The following is a 24,694-nucleotide window of genomic DNA, read 5'->3' as shown; positions in this document are numbered from 1 at the left end:
TTTGGTATAACTACTGCATTGATACGTCATTTTTAGTAACACTGAATTTTCTTTTAAGGGAAAAGACTGCTTGTAAATATACAAGTTAGGAAGACTGTGACTTGATCTGAAGGCAAGACCTATATCCTGTACTAAGTCTCAAGTATGGTTCCAATCAGAAGGTAAGAGAAACAACTCTCAGTTAGTAGATCTCGAACATGACTTGTCCCGCTAGACCTCGACAAAAGTACATTTCTGGAAACTTAGATCATTTGGCAAAACAAAGTTCTACTTCTTTTCTGTAGCATTTTTCTGCAGTATGAAGACACTCCCTTCCTGCAAAGCTATGCTGGAGGAAGCAGCTTGAATATACCATACCCCAGAGAGCCCACAGTATCTATGTTTCCCAGCTGACTCCACCAACTTGTGAACATGCTAAAACCAGATGGAGCTGAAGAAAAAGCAACCATACTAGTCTTAAAAGTGTAATACACACCACAGAGCATCGTAGCACAGTCTACAATGGAGTGGATCCAAGCTGTTCTGGCATAGTCTTGCCCAAAGTATGTCTGGAACTCCACAAAAAAAATGGAGATGCACCTGGGAAAGAAAACATGAACTTTTTGAACATAGGATATTTGCTTCACAGAAAACAGCAGTCTTGCTCTTCAGGTGTAAAGAGTAGCCACTAGAAGGTCCTCGCTAGCTCCCAGGAAAATCAAAACTATGATTTGTCTAAATCCAAAAGAAATGGAGACATTTTTAAACAGTTTCTAAGGGATATTGAGAACGAAGGGCTACAATGAAGGGCTACCTTAATGCATAAGGGGCAAGATATGAATTGATGTGTGCAAGCTGAATAATTCCAACAGTACTCTGTGTAAGGCACCTAGGCTAGGGTGATTCAGCTTGAGAAGAATCCTTACTTTGCACTGGCAACAAATTGCTATCCAACTATTATCCCAATCCAGTGAGATTAGACAATAAAGCCAAATTACAACCTAATTCAGACAGATTACTCCAGACAAATTCTGAACATTATAATACCACGTTTCTCACTGTGGTATCTGACTTTAGATTTTTTAAGACTCATATTATTTTTTTAACTAACGTGAAATTGAAGTTGTAATTATCACCAGCAGTTTATAGCCCACATCATGATGGTGTTTCCCTTGCACACAAATTCCCTTGCACACCAGCTCCCCAGTGTTTTGCTGACCTGGTTGATTGCTAATAGTGTCATTCACATCTGCACCAACTGGCTGGGCAGAGCCAGCATAGTAGGCCTATAGAGCTGACATCCCTATAGCTATGTATTCATGGAAGCACAAGTGCAAAGTAAAAGCAGCTTCTCATGAACAGAGAATCAAAACACAGCAGGAGCACACGGACCTTCCAACAGTTTATTAAAATGCTTCCAGGAGAGATTACTTTGCTCTGCTTAATGAGTCTTACTTTCTACCTGTCTCTGCAGGGGAACAGATTAAAAAGCTGTACAGTTTTAGTCTGGTTTCTGGGTCAGCAAGAGATCCCTTTTCCCCCTGCAATGAATGGCCACTCTCTTCAGCCTTTTTCTTTCACATTCTTCATTCCTGTAGATATTATAAATGTGTGCCAGCCATTAGATGACGTCTTGGATGTAAAACATTTCACACATGAAAAAGGAATTAAATCCACTAGGAAATCTCTAGTGTTATTATGGAATTAGTACTTTTGCATACATAAACTAACACTGTGTGAACGTTTCCATTCCCCTTTTGTGCCGTTGACTCCAAGACCCTAGACTTTAGATCCCTAAACATGGCAGCTTTATTTTAAAAGAAATGTAAAATGTAGGCATAAAACACTGTATTTACATTATACTGACTGCCCAACAAGACACTGTCTCAGTGTTTCTCACTTACCAGGGTGCTTCTGTCTCTGCTTAATATAGCTTAAATATCCATGTTCACACACACCAGGCTCCTCTGTCTCCAGCCGACATCAAAGTCACTGCGGAAGCCATCTCACCCCAAATGTATATATTATGTTTGTGCAGGGCAGCAGTCTATTCTTTTTCTTTCTATTTTTGAGAAGTATTTTTGAGAAAATGTTTTCTGCATATTTCAGATACCAGAGGGGTACAGAAAGGGGCCCCCTCTCTAGGGCATGGACCTTCTTAGGCAGGACAGTAGCTGAAATGCTTTCAGTAGGAGAAGTGGGTATTTACAGGCTTCTCAAACTCAGGAGCCAAGGAAATCCACCGAGACTACTAAAAATGAGCATGGCTTTGGGGTCAGAGGGACCCAGCAGACCCAAAGAGACCCTACATGATTTCTCCCTCCCTGAACAAACCACCAGAGCCTGAAATAATGCTGCGTGCCCCAGGCTTTGATTCTGTAAGAAATCAAGGAGATGGTGCTGAGAGATAGAGCAGCTGTCAGAGGAGACGAGACTAAAACCAGAAGGCTTATTATCTCTCAGCCTCCCCCACAACCTTGGGGATTTCGGGAAGCCTTTAAAAATGTAGCAAGAGAGAGGTTTGTACCCAGCCAGAATAACATTAACCCCTGCAGCTGTGGGACATCAGGGGAGATCCCAAATCCTCCTCCTAAACAAAAAATACCAAAAAAATAAATTAAAAAAAAAAGAAAAAAGGAAAAAAGAAAAATGTAATGCTAGAAACAGATCAGAAAGACAAGAAGCAGCCCCTTTACCTCGTCACAGCCCTGGTACAGATAGTGACAAGGAAGCAGCCAGCAACGATCATCCATCCCCAGCCTCCATCGGGGGGGCCGGCGCGCTGGGCTGACCGCGGCGAGGCCATGGCACAGGATGGGGTGATTCCTCCCTCCACCCTGCCTTAGTGGCAGGGACTGATTCGGGCTGGCACGCCAAGCACAGGCCCTGGCTGCCTGGCACATGGGTTGCTGGCCATCTGATGAGAGAAAACAGAGAGTGCATCAGGGTAACCTGCGCAGCTGGGCTAGGACATACTGCTTTAGCTTTAGTGCATAAAGGTGAGGGCTTTCTTTCAAACGCAGCTTACAGAATTTTTTGGAAGCAAAAGTGCCATTAGAATTTGGTCCTCTGTCCGGTATCATTTATTTCAGGGTGATTTGCCCAGCAGTTACATCCTAGTGAATGGCAAAGAGAACCTTTCATAACCTCACAACAAAATGTGTGCTTGTCAAAGCTTTTGAGCAGTGATTTAAGGTGACCAGGGTTGAAATAATGTCCTTGAAAAATATCAGTGAAGAAAAATATCCATAAAAAATGGCAAAATTATATTATACTGCTATCCAGTTACAGAAGCTAAAAAAAAGCTACCATTAACTATCTGTTCCAGGTCTTTATGTATTCCTCAAGTATCATTTATTTTTGCCTCTGTGCTAGTCAACACATTTTACTTTAGGCCAAAAATGCTGTATACTGTTTGGAAATAAAATTTACTGTTCTATTTTCTCTCTTCATTTAATAGGCTTTGCTAAGATTTATATGTAAGTAAGTATTTGTATAGAACTCTCTGATAAATTAGAGCCTAAAGCAATGCCCATGACAAGCATTAGAACATGTACTAATACTGTCTTTATTATTCTTTTTCCCTCCTTGTCATAAACATCTGTTTCATTGTAAGTTAAATTCCATCATAAAGCCTTCCAAAGTCTGTGTTATTCTCTGTGTTCATAAGGATCTTCGCTGCAGCATGAAGTGTTATTCCAGTATAACCTGCACTAATGAACTAGAAGAGAGTTCAGGTATGATAAAAAGATAATCTCTAATGACCTGCTTTCGTTGTCACTTCTGTGGCTCTTTGGAGAGATACACAGTGCTCTGCTCTGCCTGATAATGTAAATGCTTCACTCTCTGTATAAAGAATAGGTCACATCTTAAATGGGACAGCTGATACAGCTCCGGTTTATATTAGATAGCAATGGTCAAAGCAGCTCATACAGATCAAACATGAATTCACAGCTGGGGTTACAAGAGGTTTTGTAAGCAGTCACCAAACCTGGTGCAGCAGCTCCTAAGGGAGTTTAAAGGGTCCCAGCTGGATGCAGTCGTTACAAGTCCATTCCTATAGCTGATTAGAAAAACCACACAAAGCAAATGAGGTCCAAATGAGTTTACAATTTCAAACCTCATATTTGAAGTACTCAATTGCTAGAATGCACATACATAAAAGATCATTGAAAGCTCTAGAATGGAGACCAGGACAGTTTGCCTTTTCTGACACAACCTTCTAATACACAGCAGAAAATGCTGCTGCAGCTGAGAGAGCTTTCTGAGCAGTCTCTCTAGGTACTCACATGACCCCGAGGACATCCCTGGCCTCTTCACAAGCCCTGTGATGTTTTGCTTGAAGCGTAAAGTCCATTTTTTGACCTTACCCATTTGCTTCAGGACAAATACACAGCAGTCCCAGTGTGTACCCAAACCCTCTTTGTTTCCCTTCTGTGGTCTGAAACAAACTCCCTGACACTAACACAGACAAACTGAGGTAAAAAAGGAACAACAGCCTGGCTAATGCAGTAAATGTGTAGGCAAGTATAACAAAATCTGTGAGGGACGCTGAAAATGTTTGCGTTCAAGTTAGTTAGAAGGTGCCAGGCATGTGATACAGAAGACGCATCCATGAACTTGCCATTTGACACGCACATTCTGTATTTGCATTCCAGCATGTGCTGCTAATTTGTGAGCAGACCATACATCTCATGTATGGATTCCACCCAGGCAACAAACAATTTTGTGGGGTTTATGTTACATTTTGAGTCAGCTGACATGAACTAATGACTTAGTTTCTATTTTTAACTAATAGGATCAATTATATCCCCCTTTCTGCATAGCTTCAAGCAACAACTGTCTTATTAGATACATGCAAATATTGGATCAACAAGTTATCTGGTGGCTAAGGCAGCGATCACGTGATTCTTCTTGTTGGATCAGTGAATGCCCAGATTATCAAGCAATACAATTTGATGCAAACCACCACCACATCCCTGTCTACTTAGATGGGAAATAAAATTCAATACTTTTTTGGGTGTCTGCATTTGACCTAGCTACAAAAAAGCTGATATCCAGTCTAACATGAAGCCAGAGAGGCTCAAATAGCTCAAATATCCTGATTTGGCAATCAAGTCTCACATTATATTATCCTGCCAAATTCACTTGAACAAGTAAAGCGAGTACCAGTGCTTTGCATCATGTGGCCACCACATTTTGCATCTAACACTAAGGACCTCAGAACTGTATTTGTATTGTATAATTGTATAATTTATATTGTGTCATTTATATTATATAATTGTAAACTTGTATTATTGCAAGTTTAATATGTTATATTCAAATGCCTGAATGACTGAATAGCCCATAAGAATCCAGCACAGCCACATGAATTAACAGGACACTGAAAAAGTACAAATTACTTTGCTGAAGGTTTCCTAGCAATCACAAGTAAAGCAGTTAGTTAGGTGGAGTTTGCATAAGCAGATGATATATAAGAGAGTATCCTGAACAATTCAGACATATATCTGCAGCACATTTGTGTAGTCTTGGCAAGGCAGGGTTTCTTATTTTAGATTTGAGCAGTACCTTTTTCTGCCTCTTCTGGAGAGATGAAGAATTCATTTTAAATTCTGATTATTAAGGGTGGAGGAGGAAGTTCCAAGAATGCCAGAAGGGATAACAATAACCCTTCCATAAGCAGAAACGTACACAAAATTTTTCAGAGGAGTCAACAACATCCACATACAGAGCCCTAACTAATTTTAATGCACAAACAGCAATAGCTGGGTGCCATGACCTCAGCTTAGATCTCTGGCCCTGCTTCCCAGGCAAGCTTCAGATTGGCCCCGAGACCCTAGTTCACATTTAACTGTACATTAACGCACTTGGGAAATATTTGATGACATACCAGGCTAAGCAAACATAGATTAGGTATTTGGTTACATGATTACTTGCTGTTATTTTTTCAGAACCCTGCCTGCCAACATACACATGAACAGGAAATGTTTAATGAGGTTACAAGCAACCAAAACCAACCATATTATAAGAAATGTCCAGCCAACACAGAAATAGGCCACCCAGGCTCCCCTTAGCAGGACCAGTGCAAACCTCATCTTGACTTCACACTCACTTCAAGGAGCACTGTGCTTGTCATAGTCACTGAAGTGATAGGCAAGTTAAATAGTTACCTTTCTTGTTGCACATATCTAATAAACACTTATTACATCAATCTGGCAATTTTATTCTGAGGTTAGAAAACTCGATTTACTTAAACCCTGGTGCTGTTTTCTAATTAAGCATATAATGGACAGCACAGATTGCCGACTCTGCAAATGAAGTCAAAGAGACAGAAAGCACATACTTTGAGCAACTGTGACCTCCCCTTCCCAACCCTACCTTGGCTTATTCTCATGCTGTATCTTTTTCTTAACCTTTCTGGTGCAGGATAAGACTAACTGCATATCTGTTCCACCTTTAGCAGTGTATGGTCTGCTGCCCACTGGCAGCATTAGTTGTTATTATAACACACCTCAGATGTGCACGTAAGTTCCTGCTGCTTGAGATGACTAAAGAAAAGCAGGGCTAAAAAGAAAAGCTCATAAAAGAGCTCTTGCACTTTGCAACCTTTGCTAGATAAGTTTTACTCAAGCATTAAGTAAATGTGCTTTGCCCCGAGTTTAAAGAAGATGTAAGTGGGGTGAAGGTGGCAACAAATTCTGCTGATCCCCAAGAAAGCCTTAGTTACCCAGTGTGCCCTGACAGCTCACTAAAGAGTGACTCTGTTCCCCAAGTTAATATATTGGGTTTAATCTAGTAGGATAAATAACCTGTCAGTTAGGTTATCTAAAGAAAAAACAGCATCTCCCTTACTCAGTCTGCTCAGCCAGCAGAAAGGAGTGGGTGAGGTTACTAAAAAGGCACTACTATAACCTTGCACCTCATCACAAGGTCCTTTTTGCTGGGGAAAGGAGCACAGAAATCCATGGCAGCCTAGCAACTGGTCAGCACAGCGACAAGAGCCACTGACCTTTTAGAACATGGCATGCAGCCAGCAAAGCACTCGCTGCCCCCTCCACCTGCCCCTCCTTCTACCGTAAAGATTTTCTTCTTTAAACAAATTGATTTAATAATGATATCACAACAGTGTGAAGATGTAAAACTTTTGTGTGACGAAGGACAGAGGAACAGCAGGTACAGTCCTGCTGGCCTGCCTGGAAGGTTGCTTTTGTCCTCCCTTGTTCAGCTTCTCCATTTACAGCACTGACGTACCTGGGCAGCTCGAGATATGCCACCTCACCTGCCAAACAGCTTGGATGCACCATTTGTAGAAGGATATGGCTTCAGATAGAAGGCGAGACATTTGAACAGGTTGCCCAGAGAAGTTGTGGATGCCCCGTTCCTGACAGTGTTCAAGGCCAGGTTGAACAGGGCTCTGAGGAACCTGTTCTAGTGGAAGGTGTCCCTGCCCATGGCAAGGAGATCAGAACTGAATGATCTTTAAGGTCCCTTCCAATCCAAACCACCCTATGATTTCATGATAGAACCACCGGCACAAGGTCACGTTTTTTCCACAGCTGCCTCATGGCAGAAGCACTCATCCCCCAGACCATACTGTGAGTTTCACCCTGCTGCTTTCTGCTTCTTTGCACTATTCTGGCTACACAAAATTAAAATGCCTTTGCAACTTCTATCAGAACTGAGAGGAAGTATTTTGTGCAGTTTATCCCAAAGAAGCTGGCCTAAATATGTATACCAGCATAAATAAGCACAGAATCCAATACTTACTTTTACTTGTTTAATAATACAGAGATGCACATGAGAAAAGAATGACGAGCCTTGCCAAGAATTTTCTTTCAGTGCAAGATACAAACATAAACATAAACCGTACATACCATTTGCTACCTTCACAGAGGTGCTGGGTTGGGCGAGGCCTGAGAAATCTGTGACAGTCTCTGTATCCAAAATGTCAGAACACACTCCCAAGGACAGGTTCATCCGCATCAGTGAATTTAAACTCTATTTTTCTTGTGAACAACAACACACACAGCTTTCCCAGTCACTTTGAGAACAACTCTGTATACGAATTTTACAAAGAACAAGACTAAAGCAGTTTAAGCTTTGCTGAAGAAAATTTGTTACTGCTTAGAGTGAAAGGTAATGGAATTGCATATATTTAGTACATTTACCCTATGCACCTAACTCTAGTGCAGTTTTAATATTTTCCCGTATTTACCCAATTCACATAGCTCTAAGGATGGTTCTTTCTTACTTTTCTTGTTCTTAAGATTGTACCAAGCGTATCTGTAGGCATTTGCTACAGCCATGTTAACCTCCTGCTTGTGTTCCCTTTTCTCTGACTGCTGCACCTTCTATAAAGAGAAAACCAACCATGAATAAAGAACACAACAAGTACCAGAGGATAGAAGAGAAAGAGAGAAAGAAAAAATATGAAGTATTGTATGTACTATGTGATAGTGGATCGTAAGATGCGTGTAAGATTAAATATTTTACAGGTTTTGAAAGAGTTAATTTCTTTTGCATGTCTTGAAGGATCAAGGATAACCACAGATCGCTGTCCTCCCCGGAGTCTTAACTAGCCCCTTAACTCATTCCCTACAGGCCATCAAATACAGTAGAGCATATGTAAATGGGGCACAGTACTTGATATGAGCACAGAAGATGCTGAAAGCTGCAGAAGCTTCTATCAACTGGATTATTAGGAAATGGCACCTTTTCAGCCTCCTTTTGCTTCTCCCTGCTCCCACCACACCAATTGCATACCATCTAGGTACTGCAGTGAGCAGTCTGGCAAGACAGCTGAACTCCAAGTTGTTCTTAAATACGCAGAAACTAGACTCTCTAATTCTGTACAGCTCTTGTGATTCAAAGGCCATTTCTAATTTATTTTCTTCAGTGCAGAGCTGTCTCATTCTGCAGACTGGGTTAGCTGTTTAACTGAAAAAGAACAGCTTGGTTTGATTTCAGCAGAAGTATCAAGAATTGTATCATCATGACTTTGACTTGCTTAAAAACAACCCAAGAGATCCTTTCCAATATTTTGTTCCCAAATAAAAACAACTCCACTGAGCATCTTAAAGCTGCTACTCTATATTCTTAGCTCTCTTCTCTGCTTAAAGATGTCTCTGTCTAGCCTCTAGATAAAACCAAAGCTTTTCTGAAAAGACTGGCAGATGGGTCCACACAAATTTCCCTTGTGCAAGCCAATAATCTTGAGGATTATGTGTACCTATATAAGAAGGGTACATTCAGCTTCTCAAACGTCTACAAATTCAGTAGCTCTCCAGCCCTGTTACAAACGGTTAGCAACAAGAACGACTTACCTGGAAGTCCATTTAGGAAACTGTACCAGAACCAAAGTAAAAAAAATTAAAAATCCCAAACAAACAACCCCCTCCTTGGCTTTTAATTGCTGTCACAGCACTAACACAGGAATCACGTTACAACAGATTGTAATAACTTTTTCCATTTCTTAATCTATAGTATACCTGCATAAATCTGGATGGCTTACTCAGCAAATCGTTAACCTCTTTTACACTTTTAAGGAGGGGCTTACCCTATGATACCAAATAAGAAACATTAATGACCAATTTGTATTCATGCAGTATTCTGGGGCTTCTAATCAGAGAATGGATGTCACAGTGCTAGGCATCATATAAATATCTAATAAAACTTGCCTGCCAGCCAAAACATATCAAGATAGAGAAGACAAATCATATAAGAACCCATCTTATTGACTCTCATCACTATGCTGAGCAGAAAATGTTCATGTGCTTCAGTTTATGTGTATGAAGGAAGGAGATGGCTGCTGAAGAGGATGGACTGAACAGAGCATAGATGTGGGAACAGGAGAAGCAGGGTAGAAACCAAGGGATGTTAAACAGCTAGTAGAGAAGAGGGCTGCCAGAGAGGGGCATAGGTGAGTGGGGTGGTGCAAAAGAGGGGCAGGAGTTGAGGAAACTCCTTTTAACTCAAGAGAGAAAATATTCAGAGAAGAAACATGAAAAAGATGGTTAAAAGTAAAGGCTGTAGAACAGCACAACATCCATTAGTCACTCCTCTATCGAGATGCATGTTACTGGGAAAGGAAGAGCAGCACTCTTATGGCCTCCCATAATGATCACTTTGCAACGCTGGCTCCTTAATTTGCCAAATTTGCCAGAAACTGCTAAAGCAAATGGCATGGACAGAGCCCTAGTAGAAATAGTTACTGTTTGCTGAGTCGGTACCAGTCAGATAAGAAATGTAATGTGAACTTCCTTTTTCTCTGGAAACCACTGTATGGGTCTACCAGAAGACTAATGGTCTGGCAGAAGGAGTCTACAAGATACAACGGAAACTCTTTGACCCTTTAACATAGTTTCTGGCTAGGTTAGTCCTTGAATAATCCAGGTTAATTATAGCAGGTAAAACAATACAAAGGAATAGTTTTGTAGGAAAAGCCCTTTGCATAGAAAGTTTGACTTCAGCCTACCTAAGGCCGCCTGGAAACATGCATTTTTGATCCACATTGTGAAAGGTTTTTTAACTAGCAAGCGCAGTGCTCACCATTTCACCTTTCACTGTGATGAAAACAACAGAGGGCTCAACTGCTTTCCTTGAGTCCACAGCTATTACCGAAATCCGAGCTGAGCCTCAGCAAGGTTATGGTCCAGCATGTTCCATCAAACATGTATTTTCTCCCTGAAAGAAAAACACTAAGTATTACCTAACTGACAGCCAATAGCTGTGCTGCTGTGAGTTGGACATGGTACCATCTCTGTCTCCATTTTAATAAGGGTCTTCTGCCTTCTTGCAAGTAAGTGAGAATAGCCAAAAACTGTTACAAAAAGTATCAGGAAACCTTTTGACGAGGAAAGGATCTGCCTCTGCTGTCCAATAGCTGCAGTCATACACAAGATTTCTAAAACAATGCTTGGGAATTGCTGCTGTTGAGAGGTTGCTGATGACATATCAGTGTGTACTGAGAGCATGAGATAGTTTCACAACTGCCTGATGCTTATTGTTTTTCTAATATCTCTCCATTTTTAAGTATTTCTACATTTTTCCTAATATTTCTAATATTTCTTTCTAATGTTTTTTACACATGATGGCATAACTGTACACATAATTATTTTTATCACGCTGTAAGCAACAGTTGTGGAAGGGTTTTTTTTGTTTGTTTACAGAGATACCTGTATGCTTAATAAATGACATCTATCTCTTACTTTTGAAATATATGACAAATCACTAATGATGACTAAACAGTTTGGCAAGCAATTCTCATTTATGGCTAAACGTAAGTATGTGATAGTCCAATCATTTTCTGATCATCAGGCACTTATTAATATCCCATTATATCCTTACAGAAATGCTAACATACAACCATAATTGTCTGGAAATGCTGAAAGAGATTTTATTCAAAGTGCTCTTCAGCCAACACTTTTCCTACATCTGGTATATTAATTTTCCATCTTCAGGAAAATCTTGCCCTGAGAAAGAATACCACTGCAAAGCTACTGTGAAACATGTGGGAACAGGACATTTTTTCTCAGACCACTACGCAGTCAGCCTGTGGAAATCACTGTTCTTCCCTTCTTTTACAGATTCTGCACCCCAGATTCTTCTTTGGTGATAAGGATCCAAAAATCAACCTCTCATAGGTTGGCTGTAGATGACATGGCAAAGGAGTTACCAAGAAGATGCTTTCCTGATCCCTCCAGAGAAAATCAGGGTGTTATCAGGCACCCCCAGAGGTCTCAGGCACCAACAGTGCAGCTGTACCTAGATAAAATTCAGGGTCTGAATACTATGGAGACACATCTTCCTGCAAACACCTGGAAGTACCACCCAAAAGCTGTGGTTGCTGCCAGCTTTTATACCCTGTCTCTGAGAAGAAATCAATGCAGATGGACACCAGTTCCAGCACACATCCCTGGTGTGGGTCACAGCCTGGGGAAGTGCTGACAACTGTTCTGTGGTGTCCTGGGAGAGCTGCCACCCAGGGCTCAGACAATCCCTGGCAGAGGGGAAGCCAAGCAAGCAGGAGGCAGGACCATGGGAAACTATAGTATGCCCTCACCTAGAAGTCTCAGTGATGTACTTACAGAAAATGTACTTGCACTTTGAACTCTTTCACAGTTGTCATCTTTTCAGCCCTTCCATTTATGGAAGGGCCTTATTCATGTTATGCAAAACTAATTTGTTTTATAATGTCCTTTAGGTTCCTGGTTGAGTTTTAGTAAAATAAGGAATTGCATTTAAACAAAGATATTTTTTTCCCCTATTTTTGAACTGTTCAGAGCCTCAATAGCAAAGCACTAAATAGCATTGTCAGGTTTTTAACAATTCACATGGAAAAATATTTTTCACTAATAATTTTCAAGATGTGAATCTTAGACAAGGAAAGGAGATTACTCTTTTAGAAATAAATCATCTTACAGAACAAGCTATCCAGAAGATTGTCTCTATTTATCAGATGCTCTAGGGCTGCTGTTACTGTCAATTCATCATGTTCACCTTCAATATGCAAGATTTGTTTGCAAAAACTAACAAGGCATGAAAAGGCAAGGCAGGTTATTTCCTTTTGTTCACACAAGCTTATGTTCTGAAACAAACCTATTAGGACACTTAATGCCAAACGTGCTCTTCTAATGGACAATTTGCACCGTATAATAGCAAATTGTCACCATGAGCATTATTTTTCTTGGGAGGTTTTTGGCTGAAAGCTTGAACTCTAAAATTTAGATAGCCCTGCCATAATATCAAAGCCACTATTCATTTTTCTTTTAATAATGATATGATATAATCATTGTATATACAATGGTACACTAATATAATATCCAGCAGGAATGGAAGTCTCTAAATGCTGAAAAGACAACAGTTTAAGACAAAAAAATCCATCTGCTGTTTGCTGAAACAGGCTTCCAACAGCAAGTACTAATGAATGTCGCTTTAGGGGGCTAGGTATTTCTGAGGAGTCATTACTCAGATCACATTTAATCCATTAAAAAAGCATAATATAACATACTGTACATATTTTATATGTATTATAAATAAATAATATAGCTGTAGCCACATATTAGTGAATACATGGAATTGAGTACAGGAAGGCTTATATGTGTATCACTGCACACAAACTTCAGAAAATGACAGGGAAGCTACTAAGCTTCCCTGGAAAGAAACACCAAATACTAAAATGAAAGACAAGGAAATAGATGGAGGCCAAGAGGAAAGCCTCTTAGCATGCTGTAAAAAAAAAAAAAACAACAATGAATCTCTGACCAGGAAAAACATATCTGACAGCATGCATATTGTGAAAGCATGCATCTACTCACAAGTAACAGTTTATCTTAGTGAAATCACACACTGAACGTTAACAACCAAACAACACGTCTTGGGCAGATCAGCACATTCTTCATGCTCAGCCTTCCATTCAGCCTCACCAAGCCATCCATATTCCAACTAGATCCTTGCTTAACAGCTTATTTTAGCTTTAAGGGAATCTTTAAAGCTTTGAGAAAAGTGCCTCAAGTTCCCTCTACTGAGTGAGCACTGGTGCAGCTGCTTGATTACATCATTTGTAGGAGTGATCAGCAGGAACTTTCCATGCTGCTTAAGGGTGTACTTCTGCTAATTAGTATTGCAGCCCAGAAACACAGTTTCTCTTTTTTTTTTTTTTTTGTTAAAGAACATATATCTCTACAGAGAGAAATGGTGAGCTAAACACACACAAAAAATCTATCTGTCCTATTAAGTGTTGTTTTACTTTTGATCTCCAGATTTCTGGCTAGTTTGATTCTTTAAAAGTTAATTTTCCATTTTCTCTGATGTTCCCATACAGCTCCTCAGCTTGTATCCTCTTGGCTCCATAGACACAGAACTGTCAGCAAACCGAATATTAAAGAGTTCAAACATGCCTGTATTCACATTTAAGGAATAAAGGTGTAGCTGGAGAGAATGCTTAAAAAATTGCTGACCACAAGCAGCATGGAATTAGCTTAACTCATAAAAAGCACAAGACCAAGGACTCTGCAGCAAAGAACCCAAGAGTGCCTCTGGCAGGAAAACTAACCTGTAAGTAAGGAGGACAGAAATTCCACAGGAGAGAGCTCGAGTTACATTAGGAGTATTAACACAGTACATAGAAAAACAGGAAACCACTTTACCCAGATTCTATGTTTGTCTTTTCAACAGCTACACCGAAAAGGCAGGTAGATAGACAGAGGAAAAGAGCTCATATGGAGCATCAAGAAAAAATGTTAGGGAGTCATCTCATTAAATGGTAGACAGCAATGATAAGAGAGCCCATAGAAAAGCGACATTTTAAAGGACTTGAAAAGAGAAAAAAGAGAGAAAGAGACTGATGCTATCTAAGAAAAACAACCCAGAAACCTATGTCATAAAAGCCTTTATAAAACTGCTCCATCTCTTCTTCCTATTAAACCCAGTCTCAACTACAGCAGCTGAGAGCAGGAGAGCATTTACAACCATGGAACCAGCCCAGTCTGCCAAATCTCCTGTAAAACATCCAAACCCTTCTATCGGCAAAGTCTCAAATGGAAGCACTTCAGAAGCAATCCGCGCAGGCTCTGCTGCTTCATGTGATCCTACAGACCAACTGCAGGGCCATTTATCACAGCATCTTGGACCACTGCATTAGAAAGTTTGTAACAACAAACATTGAAACAAATTCAGGAAAAGACTCTCTAAGTAAATACAGCTTTCAACCGGATACCCTGCTTCCACAGGAGTTATGAGAAAGTTAAAAAAACAAAAAGTAGTCCTGGCTCCTCTACCTCGGCTTCCTTATTGCTGTTACTGGTTAAGGAGGCAACATGAAGAAATGCATTTGCCACCTGTTCAGGTTAGACAGTCATACAAGTATCATTTGGTCAAAGACTCACCACGTCAACTTGGGAAACAGGAGACTTTAAAGGAGGACTCAACAGTCACCCTTTTATCCTGTTATTCCAGCCCACTGTTCCTTAACTAGATCCCATTATCAATAATCCTTTTAGTGAGATCAGTTTCACTTTAAACAGCTTATTTCATGGATGACAAAAGAAGCTAAAACAACTTGAGAAGGACCAGACAACAAAAAATATGCTTAAACCCAATGTTTATATCTTGATGCACTGAGGATGATATTCCTTAAAATCTTCTCTAGGTTAAATGAAGTTTTTTTTCTGTGAAAAAGAACAGAACCTAGTTGTTTTTTTTTTTTTCAAGAACATCTTCTATTTACAATGGAATTCACTCTCTCTAAGGAATAAACTATCTCTGTTACGACTGTAGTATTTAAATTTCATCTGCTGAATCACCTGAAAGAGCAACCTGGAGTACCCTAAAGAGCAGTTGCTACAGGGAACTGCTAGTTCACCCACAAGCTCATCAAGACCCTAGTAACAAAAGGATAATTTTTTTTTTACAAACTTACTGATCTCACAACAAAGCTGATAAAGGAAAATTAAGGTCAAATAAAAGTCATACCTATTTCTCATCCAAGAGGTCTCTCACTGAGCTAAGCTTCCATTTCTGGTTAAGTAACACCTGTGGATGTTGGCTGCCTTAAAGACACCTGAAAGATGTTGCTAGCAATGTCTACCTATGAAGCTTCCTGTATACAGCTCTGTTTGATGCTCTAATCCTGCACTGTTTTTCCTCTTGAGCAGGCATTTCACATCAGGGCAGGCTGCATTTGATGCACTTGAAATTATTACAGACTTCCAAATCCACCTGAAAGAAAAACAAAATAAAAAATCCCAACTCTCAATCAGTCCTCAAGCGCAGATGATTTCCTTTTCCTCCTCCACAGCCCCCCTAAGACACACTCCACTTGTTTCATGCATTATCCTGCCTGTCACAACCTTCACACCCTCTGAGGTTTTTTCCATTTTTCCCACACTCAGTTGTTGTTTAGTGCTTCTGTGCCAACTGCATAGTCCTTCCCTGACAGGAGGCACTGAGAACACCATTTACATGCCTGCTATATTCTCTAGGAGCAATAAAACTAGCTCTTAATTTTCATGGCTTTGCCCAAGGAGCAGCTTCATGTATTGGGTTTCACAACTGTCTCCCAAGATTTAATTTCTCATTTGGATAAAAGTGAAAGAGTGAAGTTGTCTGATAAAGGAGTCCTGCAAAATACCTCGCCAATATGCCAGAGGTACCTGTACAAGAGCTTTTACTTGAAGTAATTTGTTATCCCGTACTTTCTAGCAAACAAGCAGAGCTTGGAAACTCTTGACAAATGCCACTTTACCATCAGCCAAGTGTGGGCTGTTTCTATGTAGCATGCACCATAAGCAAAAGGCAGAATTATGTCATGTGGGTTGTAAATCCACAGAGATTACTCTCCACTCCATGAACTTCATTAAGAATAAACTAGCTGTGTGGGATAATTTACTCTTTCCAACTTGCTACTCCATCAAGCTAAATTAAATGGACATTGATAAAATGAATTCTGTCCACAAACGAGGAGATGAAACACTGGTTCACGCTGTCTTGCTCTACTGCCCTACATACTCTGCATCTGGATCCCTAAGCAAACCAAAATGGTAACTGTTCAAAGGTTGGGTACCAATGAGCTAAAAAACAGGGTGTAGAAATAACAGTGTTTGCTTCTGTAGGAAGCCAGCTCTGGCTGGGACGCACAGAGATGTCTCTGCTACAAAACTTTTCTTTTCTTTTTCCCCAATTTGAATTGCAGACACATGTCATTCTGCAAAAATGAAAATGAAATTTGACCAATTTAATTGTTCTTCAATTACATCCTGTTTTGACCGCTGATATTTTCACATATTTAGGGTGGAAGTCAGGTCCCTCAATACATAATGACAAAAATTGCTTATTTTTACTCAGAGTTTGAGGACCCTTTGTGATCAGCTGTGCTGCTGCATTCAGCACGTTCTTCATCCAATGCAAATTTCTCTGCTGTCATCAAGTTCTGTTTCATAGCAGCTGCATTTCCCAAATTAAATATTTGGACCACTTTAATACAAAATATCAGCTGCACAGAGCAAGAGTCTGAATTGTTTGAGATAAGGAAACAGAAAATATTAAACAGAAAATGTTAATTCTATACTTAATAATGAAAAGCCTTTATACAAAAAGCCCCAGATGCTACTGGAGCACAGCACTAGTATCACTCAAGTGGAGAAACTACCTGGTCTTTGTAGTAACTCAGTCCCTTCACAAGAAGAAGTGCTACTTCTCTCAGCGGGTTCTTCTTGCTCTGCCTGGTTTCCATTCCCATATTCTCTGTATCCACACAAAGACTCTTTTCAGCCCCTTCAAAAAACACACTTTTGCTGGCTACTGCTAGTATCATGCTATAGCTGTCCCAAGGACCATCCAGATGAATTAAATAAACTCTGTGACGGAAGTTTAGCAAAAGAGAGAAAAAGGGACTCAACAGGCAGAGAGCACTTTATGAAGCAGCTTCCCAAATGCCTATTGCTTTTAGCCAAAACAAGTACTATTGGCTTGTTAGATTAAGCAGGTTAGACAGATAGTATAATTTTCAAGCTTTTATGGAAGCAAGTATAGTCTAAGAGGATATTGGCATGAAAGCAGCATGGCCAACAGATACAGCCAATAGGGAGAGAACTCTCCAGGAACATACTGCAGCACAGGACATGATCACAGTGAGAAAAGGTGGGCAGCAGTTCATTATCCAAACTGATATGAGCTCATCTGGAAGGCTGCAGTGCTTAAAAAAAAGAGATTGAACTATCGGAAATGAGGGGAGTTTTCTATAAAAACATGAAATGCTGCTTCTAATGAGAAGTGTAGCAACATCTGCACATTCAAACAGGAATATTACATCAAATTGATTCCTTAAGTGCCAACTCAGAACGCTAGATTATAAACTCAAAAGTTAGCCCATAGGATGAAAAAGGCAGCCCCTGTGCTCTCACTAAGTTCAGTGCTGCAATCCATTTTAAAATCTCCTATGGGTATTTATTGAGCAGCGACGCTGAGCAGCGCCTCAAAGCTGAGTGTGGTGCCCCTGGCCCAGGAAATTTCAACCTCAACAACTGAGAGACCAGGTGCAGCATTTCAGTGACAAAGGTGAAGCTGGCACATGCTTGTGGAACCATTTCTGATTTTGACCCTTCTTATTTCAGCTCTTCTTTTCCCTGTTCTTTTAGTGGCTTTTACAGGAAATAAAGGTGATGAACTTGAAGGGCTGATTATAGGCACAATCAAAGGAGAGGAACAAATGCAAAGCCAAGAAATTACCAACCAAATACCCTGGTACCTTGGGGAAAGGATATGAGTAATGCATAAGATTTCATGTGGGATCACATAGTCCATTGCAGCACCAGCAAATGAAGACAGAGCAGAGAAGGACCACAAAGAAGCAGTGCACAGTCCTGTACTACTGGCTTCTCAACTCGCACTAACCAGCTCCAAACACCCTGTAGAAAGAGCTTGATGTTGTCAAACATGACAACTTGATGAGGTGACTTCTAAAATGAACAGGAGGAGGAGGTATTTGCTTAGGTCAATGGACTAAATTAACAAGTTTTGTATGGTCTTCAAGAAGCTCTCAAAGCCAACAAAGTATTAGATGTGTGAATTGCAATGAACACTCTAAGACATGACTTACTAAGTTCTGTAACAGTGCCAAAACCACTGTGGCCAGCAGGAAAGCCATTTGAATCAGGAGAGACGCATTAAGAAACTCAACAGCACCACAGACTGAGAAACCCCTGGAGAGGCAGGGGAAAGATTCCACTTCCACATTCACATTTCACATCTGAGAAATGTGAGTCATCACATCCACACTGGGATAGATCCAGAAATGCAGGAAGGAAGGAAGGGAGCTTTGAATTTTAAAAAAAAGTGAAAGCCAGGAGACTGTGTCCATCCTGAACAAAGGGAGGGAAAGTGGCCAGCACTGTCCCGCTGAGGACTGAGGATGAGGAGTTAAATTCCCAACTTCAAAATTCCTTTTAGGTCCTATTCAGAAAAAGGGATGCAGGAGTTCGGTGGTTGTTAGCTAAAACATCTTGGGTTTTGTACTCAAAACTTGCCTCTAGTATCTTGTGCAATGGCTGGGAAACACCTTTTATTTTTTAAATATCTGAAGACAGTGTTTTCTTCTTCTATTTGTCTCCTGTCTGGAACTTTATGACCAAGAACTGAAGTTTCTATTACCATCTTTTCATTTGCACTCTTACCTAATGCTTAAAAAGAATTCAAGAAGAGCTTCTAAACATGAGGTACACTGTTACCCCAGAAGAAATTGACTATAAATGGCGTGTGTAGTCAAGAGCACTGGCAAACCAAGACAGCTGAGGAATCCCAGAGGTCTGGTCACATCTTTTGGAAAGCTATGGATATCATTTTGATGGTATCACCAAGTGTCAAGACCAGAAGACACATTTCTCTCGACAGGCACAGGCCAGCTCTCATCTAGAAGAAGGAAAATTTACAATTCCCAGTCCCTCCCAGATTGCACAAGAAATAAAAGGGTGACAAATTACTTCGCCATAAATAACCTACCAGTCAGTTAAAATAACAATAATGTACACTGTAACTAAATACCCACATATGGCCTAGGGTTGCACATTACCATTATTTCTGGACACTGTTATGACAACTCTCTGGCAGCAACTAATGTACTTACCATTCAAAAAGCATTCAAGGACAATATTCCCCAGAAAGTGAACCGATTCTTGTGACAAGCAGAACAGTTAAAGAAAATAATATTTTATAGAAAAAGGAGCCCAGTTTCTCTCAGATGTGTTGGTTTTAAATTAATTTTAACTCTATTCAATTAAATAGTATTACCCAACTTACACTTTCCATCAACTCACAAACCTGTTTCCTGGTGCATTCAAGTATGGAGCTACATCCACAACATAGACCAGAAATATAACACATCTATAAAAGACATTTGCTTCATTCTTCTCTGTTATTTACTTAACACCCTGAAACAAGATCCCCATCAAAGCCCAGAAGATCATCTTACAATAAAACACCAGAAAAGGAGGGAAAAAAAGAGACCAGCAGTCCTTCAGTGGAAAAAGGTAACATTGTCTAAAAGCAAATACTAGAGACCACTTCATTTACTGCCTTCTCACTTCGTTATCCCATCAAATGAAACAAGCAGAAACCAATAAATGACACATAAAACAAACAACAACAAAAAGTGCTGCATCATTTAAGCCTCACAGAAAAATAGCAGTAAGATCCTGTTTTGTGGATAACCTGCAATTGTCCAACACTGAACTGCAACTGAGAGACCAACCATTCAATGACTTTTGTATCATACGCAAAGTAACTAATAGAGTTTTACTAACAAAGACTAAACACATCCCAACTCACTAATGAGATACATTGCCTCATTCCTTCAAGCCAGTTCCATAATAATAATAATAATTATTATAACCTCCAAGCTGGTTCCACTGCCACAGGCTCTGGGGAAGAAGGCTGCCGCAAATTGCTGGCTAATCTTACCACTGAATAAGTTATCTTGCTGCCAAAGTGATAATCTTCTGCCTCGGGAGCCTGCACAGCTTAAAATGCTTCTGAGACAGAAGTGATGGATTTTTGCCTTTACAGTGAAAGGAAAGATACTGTACATGCATCCTGGCTATACCCTGATCTGTACTACCATGGTGTCTATGCCCTCATTTGAGCAGGACGGCACTCAGCATCAATGTACCAAAACCAGATAATGCTTCTTCCAAAAGCAGAACGATGAGAGCTTAGCTCCAAAGATTTTGTACTCAGAAGGTCATAGCTTGCCCTGTGTGTCATTATCTCCAGCATCATACAACCCTAAGAGAGACAATGAGACAATCCAGAAAAAGGTAGTCTCCATCTGGGTATTTTCATTCAGAGCAGCTGAATTCATATATAGTCCTACTGGCAACAGCTCTTCCACTTACCACATCGTAACAAGTACAAGAGCTAACAGAGAAGAAAACAAAACTATCTTTGCAATCCAGTAGGCTGAAAAGAAAACACCTTCATTTTTAGTGAAGAAAAATTGAGTGATTAGCCTGGACATCTTGTTTAGGCTTAAAGAATTGCACCTTTCCAAATTTCTCCATACGACAGGTGAGGAGTCAACCTCCTGCAGGGAAGTTGAAGTTTGCAGTTTTACTGCTCACAGACCACATTGATATATGTCAATTAATACAGGCAACAACATAGCTCATGAAAGATGCACTTGGGTCTCATAAGGCTGCTGGCAAGAAGTCCTTTTCCTGTTTGAAAGGATAGATAAAATGAGTTTTCTTCTATATAATCTGCTTGACACTCTAAGTAGATAATCCAAACTGCAGTTGTAGTGACCCACCACAGGACAAACAATAAAGGTAATATTGTTCTTAAATCTAATACAGTTTATTTTTCTTCTAACCTAAAAGTCTGGGATTTTTCTCTGTTGAATAAAGACTGTAATGGCAAGTAATTCCTCCTTCAAGTTCTGTGAACAAGAAAGGGTACCATCATTCTCTAAATATGCAGACATACTGCACATGAATTTGTGTTCTGTAAGTGTTTTCTTGCTGGCTACAAAAGGATCATGACAGAGAAACAAGGTGTCTGAAGTAAGAATGAGAACAAGTCCTAAAGCAATGCACAAAAGCATCAGTGCTTTCCGGACTGAAAGAAGTGGTAGAGATTATAGAAAGTAAACACTCCACTGATTTTTCAGTTCCACTGTACCAATTAAAATGGTGTGACATGCCTGATCACTTCTGCCATTCAGAATTTAACAGTAGGTCTACATTACATTCAAAAGGATACGTAACATTATGTGTACATGTAAAAGCATAAATTGCATGCAGGTGACAATTATGTTCTCCAGGATTAGAAGCACCCTCTTAGAAGTGGTTTAATCTTCCCTTTTAGAACTTTAGGCATACACCTATGCAGCTGAATATAATCTGATTAATAAAACTCATGTGCTTACAGTGTCGAAACCTATTTCCCAGAAAAATGGTCTTTTGAATTGCCCATACTGCAAGACAGAATAGTACAGGAAATGCATCCTGAAGTTACACAAACACATAGCTATATATCATGAAAGTAAAATCAGAATTACAACAGAAATACATAATCAGATCGCTGTGTACGCAGCTAACTGCACGTGCACACAATTGCATTAAGGTATCTGAGCAGTCAGCTACGTTTTTAAAGTGACGGCCATAACCACATGTCATCTACTGCTGACCACAGTTAGATAAGCAATTACTTCTTTCAGCAGCAGCGATGCCAGCAGAAACAGCCCTTACCTCCTGCTCCCTGCTACACATTCCCTCCTCCCAGGCCACCTTCTCAACCCTAACACAGCAGCCACAGGTCAGGTAGATCAGAGTTAAAAGTAATCAATAACCAAAGAAGAAAAGGCACTTTTGAAACCGTGGCAGCTCCTCGATGCAGTCCACCACCAGCCCCACAAATGGTTGTACTAGTACAGCACAGAGGGTGGCAGGGGGCTGCTTACGCAAGCACGGTTCTCTAAGGAAACACATGCCAAATTTCTCCCTGAGGAAGCAATTGTGTTTGCACCAAAACATCTGAAAAATCTTCCCCCCTGTGTCCAGTCCGTAGGATCTTGGCCTGGGAATACAGATCCGGAAGGGATCCCTGGGGGTCTCCTAGGCCCTGTCCTCGCTATCACGGGCAAGAACCAACCCAGCGAATCCAATCAGATCTACTGCAGCGAGCCACTTGCTAGGTAAACAAAATACAGCTTGAAGCTGACGTGAATGTGCAAGCTGGGGGAAAAGAAGGCTCCTGAGGTTCCCCCTTTTACACTTCAATTAAGTCAATTCTGATAAAGCTTTGTAAATCAAGTTGCACACTGTGCTAGGTTGTCCTTCACTGTCACTTTCCAGCTTGAGTTTAAGGCAAAAGTTAATGACTGAATTTTAAAGGCATTAGCGTGGAAAGCCCTAAGGGTAGCCCAGAGAAACCTTCTATTAAAGTTCAGCTTCTGTTACATTGTTGCAAACTATAAAAAAGTAAAAATTAAACACAGTGTAACTGAAAAAAAACCAAGAAACACATAATAAGTTACATATATACAAGAAAATAAATGCGAAAAGACAGTAACTGCTAATGATTTGAGGTAACAGCTCTAACTGAGGCATAACAGAACCACTCTGAGCAAAATGCAATCCTGTTTCACTTCATTAAGTTTCATGTTATCCTCCAATTTCCCAGTGCTAACAGAAACGTTTCCTCTTTGCCACTGCAGGAGAGGACTTGCAACAACAGAGGAACTCGGCTACCCCAACCAGCCTGTTAACCTAATGAAATCAATTCAGTCAAAAGGCTACCACACAACCCCAAATTCATCCCAAATACCTATTTAATGACTTATCCCTAGACATATTAAGCAGAACAAGTCAATAAAAGAGTGGCAAGTTATCAGAACGTTTAAAATAAGGGTATTACTTATTGTACCTTTTGGCATATTTTTTTTCACTGAACCTTGCTTAGCCTGTCTGTGAACACAGGATTTCCTGTAAGACATATGCCTACAACATCACCTGGCTTAAGTATATTATTGCACATCAGGTTAAATCCTGCAATGGGTCCTGGAAATGAATTGTTAAATTCAGATCAATCACCGCAATTAGCCACTTTCACAGCCAGCTCTGTCTGCAGAGTGCCACGGACCAGCTCTCCCAGCCCATCACTGAGCAGTCGGCACCTCAGTCTTCCGTGTAATTTTGGGGGCCACTTCCACATGTGAATGAGCCTAGGTGACAGCCAGGAGGGCCTGTACGCACATGGAGGTGGCACACACAGCAAAGCCTTGCTCTGCACCTTCAACAGCCGCCGGGCTCTGAACAGGTAATATTTCTCCTTATACAACAGAGAAAAACGTAGTCAAGTTTTCTTCATACTATCTAGGAACTTGAAATGCTGTTTATTCTTTCACTGACTAGCGTTCTACCTAACCAACGTCTTATACATCTGTGTGCACATATATACCGTTTCTTAATATAATGATGGGGGTTACGTTTATTTTTCATTTATTTATTAACGTTTCTGCTCCACGGTTTGTTCTTATTCTCTGTGGTGCCTCAGGGCACCAACGCTACCCAACCGAAGCCCCTCCGGGTCGCTGCGCACCGCCGCCGGAGAGCCCCGCGCTGCCCGTCCCGCTCCGCGCCCCGGTCCCCAGCGATGCCCCCCCAGCCCCATCGCTCCCCCCGAGCCTTGCGCAGCCCCTACCTGCAGGCGGCGGCCCCCGGCCCTCCCGGAGCCCCGGCGGCGGCGGAACGCGAGGAGCGCGGCCCCCCGGGGAGGTGTCTGCCGGGGGCGCGGGGCGGGGGCCGAGGCAGAGCCCGCCCCGAGCAGGACTTCACCCGGCGGAGCCCCCAGCTCCCGGCGGGGAGGCGGCTCGGGTTCTTCGCCTCCCGGCCCCCCTTCGCCGCCCTCATCCTGCTCCCGCTGCCTCCCCGGCGGGCTCACCATGGCTCCGGCTCCGGCAGGTTGTCAGCAGAGGGACCAGGTATCTTCACCAACACGAAAAGGGCGTCCTACCAGTGGCACAGGTACTTTCATCACATTGAGAGGGTTCCCCCCACCCCGCCCCCGTCAAGGCAAAGCCTGTACTGGGAATTTCTGGATCAGTGCTCTCAGGCGTTTCAGAAGGTATTTTTAAACTGTTCCCAACTCAGGAAACACTGAAGAGTGGGAGTAACACCGAAACTTGTGCACACGGCTGGCCCTCTGTCACACACACCAGCCCTGC

General features: G+C 41.1%; 1 protein-coding gene across 14 annotated transcripts in view; it reads right to left on the bottom strand.

Moving 5' to 3' along the window:
- Positions 1-24,489, bottom strand: part of SLC16A12 (solute carrier family 16 member 12) — a 34,258-nt gene extending 9,769 nt beyond the window's left edge. For 2 of the 14 annotated variants that reach the window (XM_061459196.1, XM_061459207.1), the window contains exons 1-4: positions 24,172-24,310; positions 10,528-10,662; positions 2,676-2,896; positions 476-579 (exon numbers count right to left, since the gene is read on the bottom strand). In XM_061459196.1, coding sequence (XP_061315180.1) covers positions 476-579; positions 2,676-2,785 — 214 coding nt within the window. In that variant the 5' untranslated portion in view covers positions 2,786-2,896; positions 10,528-10,662; positions 24,172-24,310. The other 12 variants (XM_061459194.1, XM_061459206.1, XM_061459199.1 and 9 more) reach the window with 11 other exon arrangements.
- Between the last annotated feature and the right edge of the window lie 205 nt (positions 24,490-24,694).

This window comes from Pezoporus flaviventris, unplaced genomic scaffold, assembly GCF_033815535.1.
Source record: "Pezoporus flaviventris isolate CSIRO_AGI_PZ_B2104156 unplaced genomic scaffold, CSIRO_AGI_Pfla_v1 ptg000029l, whole genome shotgun sequence".
Lineage (NCBI taxonomy): Eukaryota > Metazoa > Chordata > Aves > Psittaciformes > Psittacidae > Pezoporus > Pezoporus flaviventris.
Note: the sequence above shows the minus strand (reverse complement) of the source record. Positions and strands in the feature narration are given on the sequence as shown.